Source organism: Periplaneta americana, chromosome 12 (genome assembly GCF_040183065.1).
Source record: "Periplaneta americana isolate PAMFEO1 chromosome 12, P.americana_PAMFEO1_priV1, whole genome shotgun sequence".
NCBI classification, from domain to species: Eukaryota; Metazoa; Arthropoda; class Insecta; order Blattodea; family Blattidae; genus Periplaneta; species Periplaneta americana.
In genome coordinates, this window is record NC_091128.1 from 35,825,600 (window position 1) to 35,844,086 (window position 18,487).

The 18,487-nt window shown below is 36.2% G+C and overlaps 1 protein-coding gene across 9 annotated transcripts in view; it reads left to right on the forward strand.

The window, feature by feature from the left end:
* The window catches only part of LOC138710256 (zinc finger protein 391-like), an 89,239-nt gene that overhangs the window by 10,056 nt on the left and 60,696 nt on the right, over nt 1-18,487 (forward strand). For 8 of the 9 annotated variants that reach the window (XM_069840966.1, XM_069840974.1, XM_069840971.1 and 5 more), the window contains 3 exons: nt 4,891-5,028; nt 7,574-7,711; nt 15,183-15,307. In XM_069840966.1, the coding sequence (XP_069697067.1) occupies nt 4,891-5,028; nt 7,574-7,711; nt 15,183-15,307 (401 nt within the window). The remainder of the gene's footprint in view (nt 1-4,890; nt 5,029-7,573; nt 7,712-15,182; nt 15,308-18,487) is intronic. The other variant, XM_069840967.1, reaches the window with a different exon arrangement.

An 18,487-nucleotide genomic window follows, 5' to 3' on the forward strand; every position in this document is an offset into this window, starting at 1 on the left:
GGTGATGAGATGTAGGTGGGAGACATGGTAGAATGCATGTCGCTGCCCTTTGCAACCCAAATAAATAAATCTAAGTACAATTAATATAGGTACACATATCCAATAAAACGATAGCATTAATAAAAGAAGTCAAAGAGAAATTGGTATATTTGTCATTGATCTGCTCCTCATATTCCTTTATAAACTTAAACACATTAAGAGGTGCATTTAAAAATTTCGTGACCTGACACATAGATGGCACATTGAAAACCTGTCACAATGGAGTGCCTCTATATAGTGTGTGACCAGGGAATAGGGATTAAATAGAATGGAAACTGAGCGAATTTTTCTGTTCTGTTTTTCTGTGTTCATGCACTCCATTGGCGTTTAGTTCCACTTTCAAGTGCTAGAGGTCAGTGTAACCGAGCACACACAAGAATTCCTCGATAATAATTGAATATAAGAGTTGAGCCCAACGAGTTAGAAGAGAGATTATAGAGTGGCCATTGCGCCACCATGTTTGAAGAAAATTAAAAGAGCGTCCACCATTAAAATAAGCACCTAAAAAAGTGGGCGTGATGATAAGTAAGATTGGTGTCGAGAAGCTGTCAAAATTTCGTTTACGTAAATCAGTTATACTGAAGTGGAAAAATCTAGTGATTTGTCAAAAATTTTTATTTACTTGGGAGTAACTTAATCTAAAATAAAGAACTTATGTACGCTAAATTTAAAATACTTAAGCTATTCCTAGAAGGAAAGCTAATAATATTAAAATGGATTTGAGGGAGGTAGGATATGGTGATAGAGACTGGATTAATCTTGCACAGGATAGTGACCAATGGCGGGCTTATGTGAGGGTGGCAATGGACCTCCAGCTTCCTTAAAAGCCAGTAAGTAAGTAATAGTCCAACTCCAGAGTGAGCTCTTTCCTTCTTATCCTTTCCACTATAAATCGGAATATATTCACCGTAATCTACATTACCTCTTCCTTTCTTCTTAGTTTGTATGTCGATCTTATGTTTTTTTTTTCTTTTTCTTTTTATTTCTTGATCTTTATTATTTAATGAAGTAACGTTCCAACAGGCTATCCTTGATATATATTTTAATTTTTATTTTCCTTTTCCTTTTCTCGCCAGGTTGTCATAATTAAATCTAAAATTATCCGAGGCACAGTTATTTCTTTGAGCATTTCTTAATTCCACCCCAGCAGGTTGCTAACCTCACTTGGGTGTGTTTTTCTGTAGGGGTATGCTCCCTTAGTCGATAATCTCAGTTTTCAGGTGCCGACAACTCGCCTGCACCTTTTCTGTCTGCTGCATCTAAGTTGCATTGCTCAGGGATCATGCAGCCGAACCTTCTTGTACGTGGGAGTAGGATTTGCTGACAGATCTGACTGATGTTATGTCAGTTGGCATTACACAGGATTTTTGGCACTGTCTGTCGACCTCAACATTGGCAATTGTCAGCCTTTGATCCCTGACAGTGTCATTGAGAACTAATATTTCTATAAATAATATTTTTTTTTGTAATGATTATCACTTACTTTCCTTCATGAAACTTTAATTCCAGACATTATAACCAATACACAGAAATACAGTGCTTAAAAAGTTATTAAATGTGTTAAAGTGTGACGATAGTATGTTGGAAAGTAAGGGAACCAAGCATGTAGGTAGTGGATCAAACATAGCAGCCTCTCTCTACATGGACACACTCTCTGTATAGAGGCACACTAGTCATTGTTAGCGACCATTTTATATTAGTTCAAGCACGACATATCATAATTTTCTGTTGACTACATTTTGTGTAGTGCGCCGAGCAGATTGGCAAAAATGGGAAATATCAAGCTTATTGCTGTCATTAAATATTTCGTGAAAAAGGGAATGAGTCCAACAGAAATTAAAGCAGACATGGATGTTACACTGAGAGAATCTGCTCCATCGTTTTCGACTGTGGAAGATAGGTGGCACTATTTAGAATGAAGACGTCCAGTAACAGCAACAAGTGAAGAAATCGTAGAAAAAATCCACGATATCTGTTTAATGACCATCGACTGAAAGTGCAGAAAATTAGATATGTTATGTGTGCCTCAACTGAACGAGTGCGCCACATCTTAGTCAATGTCTTGGACATGTCCAAGATCTGCGCAAGGTGGGTTCCGCATTTGCTAACAGTGGAAAAAAGGCAGGTCCGATGTCAAATTTCGAGGGATTGTCTGGCTCAATTCGAGAAAAATACGCCTGATTGTTTTTGGTGACCACTGATGAAACCTGGATTCACTACTACATATCAGAGACAAAACAGTACCGTAGTCGAAACAATGGAAGCACAGTGATTCCCGCCTCCAAAGAAAGCAAAAGCTGTTCCATTAGCAGAGGCGGCTTTTCAGGTGAACCAAGTGAAGCACAACTTCACCATAGAATTAAAAAAAAAATTGAAAAATTCACTTTACTTTTACTATACATCACAATGCGACTGATTTTATAGTATTTATGTTTAATGTACGTTCAAAAATCGCGCTGCGCTGAAGAATTAACGAACTTAGCACCTGTGAATCCACTTGTTATATTGCGACTTTCTATTTCATTTGCTATGGTTACCATAGCAACAAGACTCCAATACTTTTAAATTCTTCGCTGGTGACGTGAGCTCAATTTTCCTCCTGTTAGTGTTTCACTCAGCTATGGTTACCATGGCAACAAGGATACACCCCTCGCCCCACAACATTCTTGAGAGAAGTGGAAATATAATGTAAGAGGAATTGAAAAAACAAAGTTATGGTGTTAGCATTGTAGGTACCTAAATTTTTCCGCGGTTTCGTGAGCGAGTGTTCATAAAGATCGTGTTGTGTGCATTGTAATTATTTTCTCTACTGTTCTTATTACATTAATTATTAGGACTATTTTAAATAATTAAGACTAATATTTATTCATAAAATCAGTGTGCTTTAGGGATTTGGGCTGTTTATTAAAAATTCGTCCACGGAAAGAAGTTTTTCTTACATGACTCGCATTAAAAACTATTTGGGTAGTTGCATGTTACAAAAGACTCTCGTAAATCGCAAATATTTCCATGCAGAAGCAAATTGTGCACAATATTATGAAAAAATCAGTCTTTGCACAACGATGTTACTAATAAATTTGCTGCCATGAACAGAAAGATTCAACTTGTCTTCAAAAAATTGGTATGATTATTTGTTACCGTTAATTTATGATATTATTATTATTATTATTATTATTATTATCGCCATCATTGTCACGTATTTTCAATATACCAGTATTTAATATGCATTAGCATATACATGATTTTTGTTATAAAATTAGAAGTCGACCTAACACTACTTCACGCACCTTTTACGTCACGAGCCGCCACTGTCCATTAGCTGGAAATGTCATGGCATTCGTATTCTGGGATTGTAAGGGGATAATCATGATTGACTATCTAGCAAAGGGGGAACAATAACGGAGAGTATCATTCAAATCTCCTGCAGCAACTGAAAGGGAAATTCGCCAGAAGAGGCCAGGTATGGCCAAGAAGAAAGTGTTGATTCATCACGACAATGCACCTGCTTACACATCTGTAATAACGGTTGTTAAACTGCACGAACTGCGATTCAAATTGTTGTTGGACCCCTTCTACTCATCAGATCTCGCATCCACAAACTTCTTTCTTTTCCCAAAGTTCAAAACTCGCTTGACTGAGAATAAAGTTTCGTCAAATGAAGAAGTTATTGCAGCAGCAAAAGGCTTTTTTGCAGACCTCCTAGAATCTGTGTACAAGGAGAGTATAACAGCATTGTAGCACTGATGGACCAAGTGTGTGAATCTCAGGAGAAATTATATTGAGAAATAAAGATTTTTTTCTGAATAATCTTAGTTTAATTTCTATGTCAGGTTATGAATTTCTCAAACAATCCTCGTATAATTCAGTTTCTAGTTGAATAAATAAAATACAGTAGAATCGTTATTATCCGTGATAATGAAAGTGGTGGTGTGAACGGTTAATCGAAAAAATTGAATAATCCATACCATAAAAGATTTTCATAAATTAAGTGCATAATACAGTTCCGTAATTTCCTCCGTGATCTTTCATTTTAACACTCTAGATAGTGCATCAGAGGTCCAGTAATTGAAGTCTCGTTGCCAACGACGGGGTTTTAATGGCCAAGCAAACTCATTATGACGACTGTCTGTGGAAAGATACGAATAGTAGACGTCTAATGTTGTAGATTTACATACTTAACATACTTGTTTTTTATTAAATCGCGTACAGTTGTAATTCCGACCTCGTATTCTGATACGAGATAAACCACAGTTTCTCTTTTCCCAAACTGCTTGATTACTTGCACTTTTTTTTTTTTTCTTAGCACAACACATTTCCTTCAGACACCTGTGGAAGACATCTTGTATAGAGGTTAGACAGAATGGCCACTCTAAGAGTAGATCGTACTGTGTAAGAGTGAATGTTTGCAAGAAAACACTTCGCAGAGAAAATTCGTACTAATATAATGTACAGTGTTTCATATTTTTCTGCAGCAAACAAAGAGAGGAAGAGAAACACAGTCGGATAATCCACCAATTGGTTAATAGGTTGACAGATAATCGGGCTCCTACTGTAGTTCATTGAAGGATAACATTTCTTTCAACTTCACAAGAAATAGTTTCTGTATTAATATATTTTATATTACTACAAAGTTTTGCACAAATATGAAAAACTGCTATACTGCTAATTGTTTGTCATATATGCTTTTAAGGTTTGACCAATTTCGCCACTTTTTTTTCTTAATTGTAACACATATGCAGCAGTAAGAGACTGTCATGCGAACACAGACAGCAGCTCGTACAACTTGAAGTCATATTCTAACACACTGTACTGTAATCTGTTACTCATTTATGATATCTCTGTGTTTTGCAGGAAGGGAATACGTTGGATCTGCATGTGAATGGGATAAAGGAAGAATGCTTGGACCGCAGCTGTGATCTGAGTTCTAAATTAAAAGTTGATGAAACTCGAAAGCCAATCTGTTTTTCTCTGGTGAAATATGAAAATGAGGTGAGTGCTGCTATGAAGCATGTGGGAAGCTCTTCTCCTACCTTTGAACAATTTTTTTTGTTCATCATAGACGTCATCTCTGTACAATATGTACTGCTAGAGTCTTCTAGTCTTTAAAGAATCTCACCATGTTGTTAACTTCTTGTTTCTTTATTGTGCAGAGGCTTAAAATTGAAGTGATATTTAGTTTAAAGTTCAGAATTTTAAAATAGCTCTGTGACACTTAAGCAACGTCCTGCAATATATTGGAGTAGGGACTCGATCATCTGAACACTTCATAAACTAAAGAACTCAGTAGTCCGAACAGGCTCAAGATACTCCCCCTCCTCCCACCCCTCACCTCTTGTATACTTGTCTAAACATGCAAATCGGGCTTGGTAGCATAGTCGGTATAGTGCTGGCCTTCTGTGCTCGAAGTTGCGGATTCAATCCCGACCCATGTCGATGGCATTTAAGTGTGTTTAAATGCGAAAGGCTCATGTCAGTAGATTTACTGGCATGTAACAGAACTCCTGCGAGACAAAATTCTGGCACACAGGCGACGCAGATATAACTACTGCAGTTGCGAGCGTCATTAAGTAAATCATAATTTATTTTTTTAAACATGCAAACTAGTCACCGGCGTAGTTCAGTTGGCTGAAGCGCTTGCTGGCCAATCTCAAGTTGTGCTCGGGTGTTGTTTTGGTTCCCACTTAGGCTGATTACCTGGTTGGGTTTTATCTGAGGTTTTTCCATATTGTAAGCCGAACCTCAGATAATTTATGGCGACTCCTCAGCCTCATCTCGCCAATACCATCCCGCTTTTACCAATTCTATCGACGCTAAATAACAGCAGCGTTTAAAAAAAAATAAAATAAAAACATGCAAACCATGTGATTGTAACACTTGACGGCCACTTGTCAGCTGTTAGTCTTGAGAGCAGTTAGAACATGTTATGTAGGTGTATTAGCGCATTGTTTCCGAAGTTTTCTTATTTTATTTTATTACATTTTTTTTTATTTGCGAGTGTCAAATAGGACGGCCCCACATAACCGAATTTAAGAGACAAGGGAGAAATTGTAGACGATGGAGAAAGGCTCAGTTACTCTGTGATTGTTATGCAATTCAGGATTAGCAAGATAACGATTAGTGACATGAAGAGGAACAAAGAAAATGTGAGGAAATTCATAAGCACAATGGAACATGGCTGTAGTGAACGTAAACCCCTGAAAAAAAACTGAAAATCCCAAGATAGACAATACTGCTTTTAATAATAATAATAATAATAATAATAATAATAATAATAATAATAATAATAATAATAATAATAATAATAATTCATTTATTTAATCTGGCAGAGTATGTAGTTTATTCAACAGAGATGGCTACATAGGCCTGTTCATTGAAAAAAAACTCAGTGGTCGGAACAGTTCACTAATACGAACGACTTCTTTCCCAATCTGTTCGGATTATCAAGTCCCTAATGTATATGGTATTTCTTTGATTTCACAATAATCTTTGTCCGAAGTATCAAAATGTTTCATGGTTTTCAATTAATATATTAAATTTTGGCTGTATGTTCAACTATCTTCTTTCTTGATTAATATTTTGAGGCCCATTGTACTTAAATATTTAACATATCTGCAGTGTGAGTGAGATGGAAGTAATAAAAGTATCAGAGACTGCCTCCCTGGTCTGTTGGTCAGCATGCTGCCTTCCTGATCAGGAGGTGCTGGGTTCGATTCCTGGGCTCAGCTCTCGGTGAATTTTTCTTGAAGAAGAAGAATTCCCTGGGTGTCTAGAGTATGGAAATTTGTATGAATGTGAGTGTGATTGTGAGTGTGCCGGGTTAATATTAATTAACCAATCATCACAAATATAGAAATACATCAGGACTGTCGCTGGGCAGTAACCTGAACACACGTTTCAGCGTCACATTGTTGACAAGTAACTCCATCTGTTAGCACAACCCTAAAGCATCTAATAGATGCTATAGAGTTACCAACAAAAAAAAAAGTATCAGAATTTGTGACTCATTGAGAGAACCTGTTTTAAACTTTTTCATAATCTCCTGATGCATACTCTAATCTCTACATGGAACCAGTGTTCATTTCAATTACTTTTATTGTGTTTCACGTAATTATTTCAATTTTAGTACATGTAAACAAACATAAAATCTTGAAATTACTAGGAATAAGGCGTAAAGTATATGAATATTCATTGGTGAATTCTAGTCTGGTTCAAAGTAAGTTAAAGTTCTTGAATATTCTGTAGGCAACAAACATGAGTTGAACAACTTTTGTACGTAGTCTTGATCTATGAGATAATTTTTGTTTATAGAAGAGGTATCGATATTGATTGAAATATTGCATACTAGCAGAGACAGAATCTTTTCGAATAAATCTTTTACTTTTACAGATTGGATAGCATTATAATAGAAAAATTCTATATGCAAATGCTAGTGTGCTTACAAGTGGGAATCAGTGAAGCTTAAATTCTTAGACAGGGAATACTTTTAAGCAGCTAGATATAGTTCATCACTTATTTATTCTATGTTTGTGTTCAGCAGGAAGAAAATTTATTAGATCTGCATGAGACGGGGATCAATAGAGAGATCATGGACCACAGCTGTGACCTCACATCAGAGATTAAAGTTGATAAAAATCCTGTACCATTTTATTTGTGGGAGAAATGTGAAGTCAAGGTGAGTAACATTCACGAAGTGTGGTCATCTTCTTATCTTATGTTGTTATTTGTCTTGTCATCCGTTCATCACAGACACCATACCAACAGTGTCTTTGGATGTATGATAGAACATCCTTTCCTTTTTTTTTTTTCACTTTAGACTAAACATTGTTTGGTTTTCCATCATTTGATGTAACCCTTTTTATAAGAAAATTATTATTTTACTCTTCACATGTCACCAAAGTGAACTGACATAAAATGGGATTCTTCCTAGCTGGGAAGCAGTATTTGTTCTTCGAATATATAATTACACCTCGAAAAAATATAACATAAAAACATACTTCGATTAATAAAATTTTATTTTGAAATGGAAATGGAAAGTATTAACTGTATATGGGCTATTCCATATGAAATCGATCAGTAAAAAACCTCGCATTTTTTTTATACTCTAATTTTTTCCCTACTTATACAAAGTGCTGAGGGGAGTGCATTTTCAAAAATATTGTAACTTTTTTTTTATGAACAACAATGTAACTTTATTATCTCAACAATAGGATTTGCTCTCCACGCAGTAACACAGTATTCGTTAGTGCACTCCACTGACGACAATGACAATTTACTTGGACTATTACGAACAACAATGAACTGTTAATCTTAACTAATATTTACAAAGCACTATTTACAACACAGAACGGTTAGTTCTCAGTTCACAGCTCGTTTGTCTTGGCTAGTTCTTCTAGCTCAGTCACTCGCATTCACAGAATCTCGAACCCCAGACCTTCAGAGACGATCCACTGCACTTCGAACTCAGGTCCCCCAACTGCGGTCCACAGCACTCGAACTCCGGGCTTCAGGCTCCACAGTTACGGACACAACTCAAGTCGCGCTCTGGTCTCAAAGCTGGCTTCACTGCTACACAAGACTGTCTGGCTTGCTTTGTTCACTGACTGTAACAATGCTGGCTTACTGACTGAATGGCTCCTCTCGAAGGCTGGTTTCCTTTTATTTGCTAGGCAACACTTCGCGAACCTTCGATCTCTGGTCGTTTCCGTTACTCGATGATTCGGCTTCCAGAGTAATCTGTCACGCTGCTGCTTTACTTTCCACTCTCTGCCGCGGAACAGCGTGTCGCAACCTCCTCTCTCCTCTCCCCGCCGCGCGCCTTCCCCCAGTGCTCCGTGGAGCCCGTGTCGACTCACGCGCGACCTGCTCTCTTGCGGGACGCTGGTCGTGAGTTCGAATCTCACGTCGCTGTCACAATATAATATCGGAAGTCAAACGGTTTTCGTATTATTGAGCGACATATTTAGCGTATTTTATAAAAACAAGCCTCTTTGAGCACTCAGAACTCTGGAACCTTTTACTGCAGAACATTGAACGAGAGCTTATTTTGAAGCTGACATTTGGTAGGTTATGTTAAGAATTAATCCTTATTTTTATTTTCCACAGAGAGACAGATAATCTGATTTTACTTGTTTTTAGGCTTTTTGATCATTTGTAAAAATGTAAAAAAATATTGAGAAAAAACCTTGCATTATTAAGAGGGATTCGGCATTGTTTGCTTAGTGGTTCGGCAATAAGTTTCGAGGGTATTAAATAGATTATTTTCACACACCTAGACTTGAATGGTGCAGTACCGCTCGCACTGGCCGAGAGCTGAAGATAAGCGAGCGTTGGGCGTCATTTTACTCCTGTGTTCATGAAAACCTGTGATAAAGCTAGCACAGCCATGACTGCTAGACAACACATCACGGGTTTGTCTCCTGGCCTTGCTTACCTCGGCTAGCTGCCACCTCACAGTCAGCTGGTTAGCTCACGCATGTACTATTTATTTTCTTTGTTTGATATTTTCAATACTTTCTTATGAACATACCATCAGTAAAAAATATGTGTTTATTGGTACTTTCAATGCGGAATCTAACTATATATTTTTAAAATATTTTTTCCTAGCCAAACGCGTCTTAATGAGGAAAAATCTAAATTTCTCCATTTCCATAAAAAGTAAGAAAAACTGTTTACATGTCAATATAAACTTTAATTTCTCAGCATCAAAATAAACCATGATTTTGATCATTGGGTGAAAGGGTTTCGGAGCTACAACAGTTTAAAGTTGCTAATTTTATGAAAATACGATAAATATAAATATTTTAAATTTAAACACTATGAAGTTCTGATGCCTCAAACTTTGCACAAAGCATTGTATCACAGTTCTCTACGTACAAAAAAAGTTCAATTGTATTTAGAAATTGTAAGGTCAATTTTCTCTATATTTCGGTCGATTTGAGATGGAATAGCTCATATAACTGTCACCACTTGGTCGAGGCCACGTTCTTACGAGAAAATCGGGAAAATGGCGACTGAAGTAAGTAAATATGAGTTCAATTCAGTTCCAATGTTATAAACAGGCTGTGTTACGAGCGTCAGAGTCTTACTAATATGTATGAAAGACAAAATAACTGTTTTCATTGCCTGCCTAATCAGAATCAGACAGGGCGCAGACTCCTTCCATGAAACTCCCCTCTTCCTCTTCACCTCTTCTGCTGCTGCTGCACTCAGCTGGGTTGATAACGAACCGGTCAACAATGGTGTCACAGAGCCCGTCTGATTTCCAGAATTCCTCCTCCACTCTTTCTACATGGCGTATGAACGACTTTAAGCCTTTCACTTTGCTCTATGGACTTTAAGTGATAAGAAGGGGGTCTTAGCACTGTGTCATGGATAAATATATAATAGGATGTGAAACTGTGGTGAGCACCATCTGGCCGCGGGGGGCTGAAATAAGATGATCAGTGCCCAATGTCGTAGGTGGTAAACGTTAGAACTACGTGTTGGATACATTACCCAGAGTTCTCTATTCATCCATTAGAGATATTGCTCGAGAGTCGAGGAGACGAGATGGCAGACAGAAACTTGGTAATAAGTGAACATAAAGTGATACGTGTGTGTGTGTATGAGCAGTGTATGTTAAACAGTGATGTTTATTGACGTTGTAAAAATAGTGTTGTTGAATGTATTGTAAAGTAATAGTAATATAATAAATTGAACTATCTAAGTAGTTCTTGCAGACTTTTCCATTGCGCTGTACAATAAATACCCAAAGAATACAATCCCAATTATCTAACCCTTTGCTTTATTTTTTGTCTCTGGTTATATTTTAATCGGGTAGTGTAAAACACATCGTCTCTTTTATCTTCCTGTTGGCTCCGGTAAGAATTTTCAGTAGAATATGCTGTGAGGAATAAAACTAAATGTTTTATTTTAAATTGGGTTAGTTTTGAATATCGATGAGGCTGGGAGGGAATACTTTCTGCACAGTTTAACATTTTCATCACCAGATGCGCTGCTAAATGCATGAAGTAATAATTACTCTTTTCGCTATTTAATGCTCTCCTAGATGTAATAACGCCCTCCCCCCAACAGGTGGCAGCAAGGTCAATTTCTGCAACAGCGCCTCTAGTATGTGTTACGGGAAACTCAGTAAGTTTCGCATTCTATTATATATTCATCTATGACTGTGTGATCTGCCTATTCTGCCATTGAATCCACAACATATTTGTCGAGCTTCTTCTTAACGTTAGCTGTCTTTATCTGTTCTATTAGTTCGTCCTTCACCATGTCCTTACTGTATCCTATTCCTTTTGCATCCATCTACTCAATCATGTATTTTTTCAGCCCATGCTTAGTGGGAACGCAATCCAACTTCACACTATGGTAGAACACAATATCCATAATAATTACACTGTTAGGTGCAAGTGAATTATTGAAGATGTTGCTGGTCATCTCTTCATGATAGTCCATGGTTTTCTTTGATCTTATAATGAACTCCCCACCCACCACAAAACTATATTCACTTCCTACGTGAAGTAAAATGAGGCACCTACCTTTTCCAGTGGATTCTTCAACCTGGTAGTCAGCACTGACAAAAACGCCTGTTTTTTTGTTTTTATGGTACAATCTACCCACACTTTAGAACAGCATGACCTTCATTGACCCACGTGTCATCAAGAAAATACAACTTACATCTCTCTCGTCTACATTCTTGTATTTTACTCAAATAATTTCTAAGCCACAATAATATACAGTATCTTCTTGATCAACAATAATGTTCTTTCTGTTTCTCTGTACAAACTCAAACCCAGTCCCCCGCAGAATATTGTGAAGACTCGTCTTCTTGAAGTGCGGCAAGTCTAGATCACTATTTATAAAAGTCATTACATGATTTATTATAGATGGCTCGTTCATTTAAAAAAGAAAGTGACACTACACTTCTTACAAACTCGTCACACTGTATATCTGTCACGGGTTTTATGTGATTACGTATTTTACCCATTGTAGATAAATGCCCTTTATTTATCACTTGACTGCTTGCAGAATTAATGCTTAGTGAAGAAATACCACAGAAAACTTGGCCGTCAATTTCAGTATATCTTTAATAATTAATGTTGGAAGACATACAGCCTAAAACCCAGAAAGGAAGCTGTAGCTATTTTCAGGTTGAATACAGGACATGATTGCCTTTCATCACATCTTTGCAAGATTGAAATTTACAACACAGAAGAATGTCCACTGTGCAACATACTAAGGATCGTCAATGAATAGAGAACATCTGCGTCAGTGCACTAAACTGAAGAAAGAAGTGCAGAGTGTAGAAATCTGAGTGCTCACAGAATTTACTGAACACATTGAGAACAATTTGCTTTTCGTCACTTCTCAACTCTTTGTCTTTCCGATGCTTAACATATTGTATGCAAGCAGCCATCTGCACAACTGAAATTTAAATTTTCGCTCTTCAACCTTTCTTCCATGGCATTTTCCGCGTATACACTACATGCCATAATTATAATATGTTAATGATGACTTTATAACATATTTTGGTAATTAAATAGTGATTGTTTCAAATTGTTTTAGAAAATGATTGTTATGATTGTATTGAAGTGATAGGTTGATTTTGCGAATTACGCAGAAAACTACATTTTAATCTATGCCGAGTGGCACAAAAGTTGTATCAGCCAATGGAATCTAACCCATACACGTGCATTTGTTTACATGACAACATATTCTAAGCCCGGAATTAGTTTAGTGTTTGTGTTTTTTTTCTGATGTTTTCCCCGATCTTAAGGTGAATGTTATAATGTATAACAAACATCTCTCATTTAATAACAACTCGGTCATCTCAAATTCAGTAAGCTATCGAAACCTCACAGAAGAAACTTAATTGCATCTTTATGATTACTTAAAGTTTTGTGTGACCTTCCTGATCTCTCCTGAAAAGTAATGGGTTTGTATGTGTATTTGTGTAAGTAAGTCTCAACTTTAACAACATTCCTATACTCCTCCACACTGTGAAAATTGTGGAAACATCCATGTTTCTCTTCTTACAATATTCCCTTTCCGTGCGTAATCTGTACTCCATTCACGGTTAGAATGGGTCCTAATATAAACGAAACAAATTATATCCATCCGCCAAAAACTAGACCTGTGTACAGCACACCTATAAGTTTGTTTTCCATTTACACCTGGATTTAGACTGTGCACTATTTTGTGAGGATAATGTGTTGCGGTCACTGGCATGGGGTTAACGTTTACATTAGGATGCAAACTAAGGAAGGACAGACTTAGTTCTAGATCCATCCATATACCACAATAATTCTCCTCTTGCTACTGTGTGTGCCATTCATTTCGACTAGGAAAATGTAGTCTACAGTGAAAGATTTATTGAAGTAATATATAGGCAATATCTTACCTTATTAACAAAATGCTGTTGATGGAGTCCAATGTGGCATCAGTCCCAATCATTCACCTTCCATCGAACATTATTGTCAGTCACCAGCGGGGCTCAGTCAGTTAAAGGCCCTTGCCTGCTGGTCTGAAGTTGCGCTCGGGTGCTGATTCGATCCCCGCTTGGGCTGATTACCTGGTTAGGTTCTTTCTGACGTTTTCCCCAACTGTAAGGTGAATGCCAGGTAAATCTATGGTGAATCGCCAGCCCCATCTTGCCAAATACCATCTCGCTATCACCAATCTTATTGACGCTAAATAACCTAGTAGTTGATACAGTGTCGTTAAATAACCAACTAAAAAAAACATTATTGTGGAGTTTGTGTGGTGCGAGTATTGCCTCTTTCTCAACGCAACCTGTACTTTCTTCGTTTTGACCCTTGGCCACACTCCAGTATTTCCTACTGCTGGTAGAGAATGATGAATTTTAAAAGGCAATTAAATACTTAGCACTGCAGTTGCCACCATTCCTACTACTACTACTACTACCACTACTGCTACTGCTGTTGCTGCTGCTGCTTTCCCAGTACTACAACTACTGCTACTATTACTATTGCCACTACTACTGCTACTATTACTACTGCTGCTACTGCTACTACTATTACTACTAATACTAAAACTGGTGCTACTACTACTACTACTACTACTACTACTATTACTACTACTGCTGCTGCTGCTATTACTACTAATACTAAAACTGCTACTACTACTACTACTACTACTACTACTACTACTACTGCTGCTGCTGCTACTACTACTACTACTACTACTACTGCTACTGCTAATACTACTATTATCATGACCACCACCATTAGTACTACTACTACTGCTACTACTAGACCACACCTGTGGAGTAACGGTTAGATCGTCTGGCCGAGAAACCAGGTGGCCTGGGTTCGATTCCCGGTCGAGGCAAGTTACCTGTTGAGGTTTTTTCCGGGGTTTTCCCTCAACCCAATATGAGGAAATGCTGGGTAACTTTCGGTGCTAGACCCCTGACTCATTTCACCAGCATTATCATCTTCATCTCATTCAGACGCTAATTAACCTAAGATGTTGATAAAGCGTCATAAAATATCATATTACAAAACAACAAAAAGCTACTACTATTACTACTAACATTAAAACTGGTACTACTACTTACTACTACTACTACTACTACTACTACTACTACTACTACTACTACTACTACTAATACTGTTAGTACTAATGGTGCTACTACTGCTACTACTACTACCACTGCTACTACCAATACTGTTAGTACTATTGGTGCTACTGGTAGACCTACTACTACTATTACTACTACTACTATTGCTACTACTACTACTACTACTACTACTACTACTACTACTACTACTACTACTACTACTACTACTGCTGCTGCTGCTACTACTGCTACTACTACTACCACTGCTACTACCAATACTGTTAGTACTATTGGTGCTACTGGTAGACCTACTACTACTATTACTACTACTACTATTGCTACTACTACTACTACTACTACTACTACTACTACTATTACTATTACCACTACTGTTAGTACTTCTGGTGCTACTGCTTCTGCTGCTGCGACTGCTAATACTACTATTACCACCATCACCACTACAACTACTACTGCTACAGCTACTAACTCCTAATGCCGAAGCTCGTACTTTTATTTACGTTTCTACATTTGTTATTACAATTTTGTTTTTATTTTGTGGCTTTAGAAAGAAGATGAAGTGGAATACAGTTCGTTTGCAGATATTGAAGATGCTTGGAATTTTGAAATAAATAGTTTCAATATAAAAGAAGAAGTATCAATTGACGAACATGAAGTCGGAATGCAAAGCATGTAAGTACTGCAGTTGCACTAATAACTTTTAGCATGAACATTTTAATGTAACTTTTCAGATATTAGTAGATATTTTCTTACTTACTAGACTTCAGAAACTAGTTTAACATTTTCAAAAGTAGTACATTTCATGATCATTTTTCTTCTGTTTCGAAGTGGAAAATCTTACTTTATCAAATAGTAAGATATAGGACTTATATTTTTAATACAAATACCACCATTATGTACCTGTGATATAATGCTACATTTATCTTCAGATGGAAAACACTTTTTGTAATGGCCAGTCACTGTGCCCAGGAAACTAGCTGCCACCCGTTAAGCCACAAGTCTTAATTTTACACGAGAGTGAAAAGAAGTGATACGGTTGAAAATATCGATTTTGAGTTTTTAAAGGCTCTGTTAGAAGAATTATTGAACTAGGTACATATCAGTTAAGTTGCTCAAATGGTAGCATAACTAGAAACATAATGTAACCTTGCATGAATCAGAAGTCAGTTTCCCACAATTGACCATCTCTAAACATTAAACTTTAATTGCTTATAAATCATTCATTTCTTCACATAGAGACCTCATTAACTTTTAAATACCCAGAATTTCATAACTCAGTCCGTCATGACAGAAAATTGATTTTTCCGACGTTAATGGACCTATTCCAGGGCAGGATCACAAATAATTATTTGCCAGGGTTGTCACTCCCTTTCTCTCTCACAGTAGCGTGAACATTAACCTTAATGTGCAACATGATACAATAATATTTTAAAAAATGCTGTTACTTGTAAAAAATCAGATCAGGTAAACTGGAAGAAACATGGTGGTTAATAAAAATTTAGTTATGTGCAAGTAACTTAATTTAAAATACATAACTTACGTACACACCCAGAAATAAAATTTGGGCTACCTGAAATTTCCAAGTTCCAGTTATAACATTCTGTGCATGCCCAGGCTCATCTGACCATGTTGTAACTGGAACTTGGAAAATTTAGGTGGCCCAAATTTTGTTTCTGGATCTGTACTAGAGTTGATGTAAAGCTAACTCTAAATTTGGAACACTTGAGCTATTCCTAGAAGGAAAGCTGAAGAATGATCTAATAACTGAGAAAAATTATTGTGTACATGCGGCAAGAGTTCCAGCAAGTATACTGAAGAAAGTGTTAATATTCCTTAGTTTTTGAAATGTGACCTACAAGACTGCTATAAAATAAACGAGTATCATTTAATAATCTTTTATAAATTGTTGTCTCTACAATTTGCAGAACTATTAGAAGTACCGTAATATGAAACAGAATGGACATAGGCCGTAACTGTAGTAAACAGCCTTTTCTTTAACTGTAAGCTTGTAATTTGAATAAGACATGACACATCACAGTATTCTTTATTTAGCTTTTCTTTTACAATATACTGATATATGTTCTTTCCAGTCCTTCAAGTTCAAAATACTGTCAACAATAGGGTCTACCCAAGAGTTTTGCAGAATTTTTGATGCCAGTGTAGAAATACTGTTTTAATATTATATTGCTATTAGGTTTTAACTAGGTTATAAATCGAATTATATTGGTTTATTCTTTGTCTTCAAAATATCTTTTATAAGATATAGCTTATTCCCTTCTTTTCTAAGCAGTATGGACACGAGGAGTAGAATTTTGTTTACTAACATAAGAAAGTAATGTTCAAAAGCATATTTTTTAGAATATACATAATTATTGTACATATTAAATAAAAGGAAAACCAGCACTCTTTAACAATTACAAATAAAATGTAATAATAATAATAATAATAATAATAATAATAATAATAATAATAATTTTATTTATTTATATTTAATGTGCTGTACAACAGCCAGTGGCCAATTACAGTTCAGCACAAAGAATATAACAAAAACATAATACAAAAATAATTATTACACATAAATACAATTACAATTAATTACAATAATGACGATGAATGGATAAATAATGGATGACTTTAAAATACATAACTAAGAATACTATGAGACAATGATAATTGAGTACAATGCCTAAAAGAATATATAAATGATAAATCGTTGCCAAGAGCAAACTAAGTCTATACATTGAAGGGATCGAATTCGCAGCCATGCATGTTGGCATTTTTAATGCATCTGAAGACTGGTGAAAGAAATTTCGAATTTCTAATATAGAAAAGTTTGTGGGCTCTCATATCTTTTGTTGGAATACGTAACTTAATATTGTTTAAGAAAGAGTCACAGGATATATCATCTTTGAGGACTTTACAAAAGAACAGATAATCTAGCTCATGGCGTCTAGCATATAGATTTTGGCAATTAAAATATTCACATTTTCTCTCGTAACTGTACCCGGAATTAATGGGCGGTTATTTTACGACGCTGTATCAACATCTAGGTTATTTAGCGTCTGAATGAAATGAAGGTGATAATGCCAGTGAAATGAGTCCGGGGTCAAGCACCGAGAGTTACCCAGCATTCGCTCGTATTGGGGTTGAGGGAAAACCCCGGAAAAAACCTCAACCAGGTAACTTGCCCCGACCAGGATTCGAACCCGGGCCACCTGGTTTCGCGGCCAGACGCGCTGACCGTTACTCCACAGGTGTGGACTGAATGAACATAAAGATATAAATATTTTCTAGTTTAGCTGAGTCTGTAGTTGTAATCGAGTTCCAAGCTACAGATGCATATTCGAGTTTCGATCACACCAATGTATAGTAGAGCATTAAAAGAGAATCGGGCATGGAAAAAGTATAAGTTATTAACCGTATTTTTCCTAACATTCTGATTGCGTGATTGCAAATGAAATCAACGTGACTATGAAAATACAATTTACTGTCAATGAATATTCCCAAATCTTTTACGCAATAATAATTAGAACATTATTTAGATAATAATTAAATTCCAGTGAAGAAGTTTTTCTAAAAAGGTTATTACATTAGTTTTGGATACGTTAATTTTCATACCATTGTCTTCCGACTATTTAGCGACTGAATTAATAATAATAATAATAATAATAATGATAATAATAATAATAATTTTATTTATTTATTTATTTATTTACTGATATTCATGTGCTGGACAACAGCCATTGGCCAATAAAAGTCCAGCACAGTGATACAATTAATACATTAAAATGAACAACTATGATACCTACAATTAAATACTTGACTTAACAACAGAATAAAGAACATAGATTA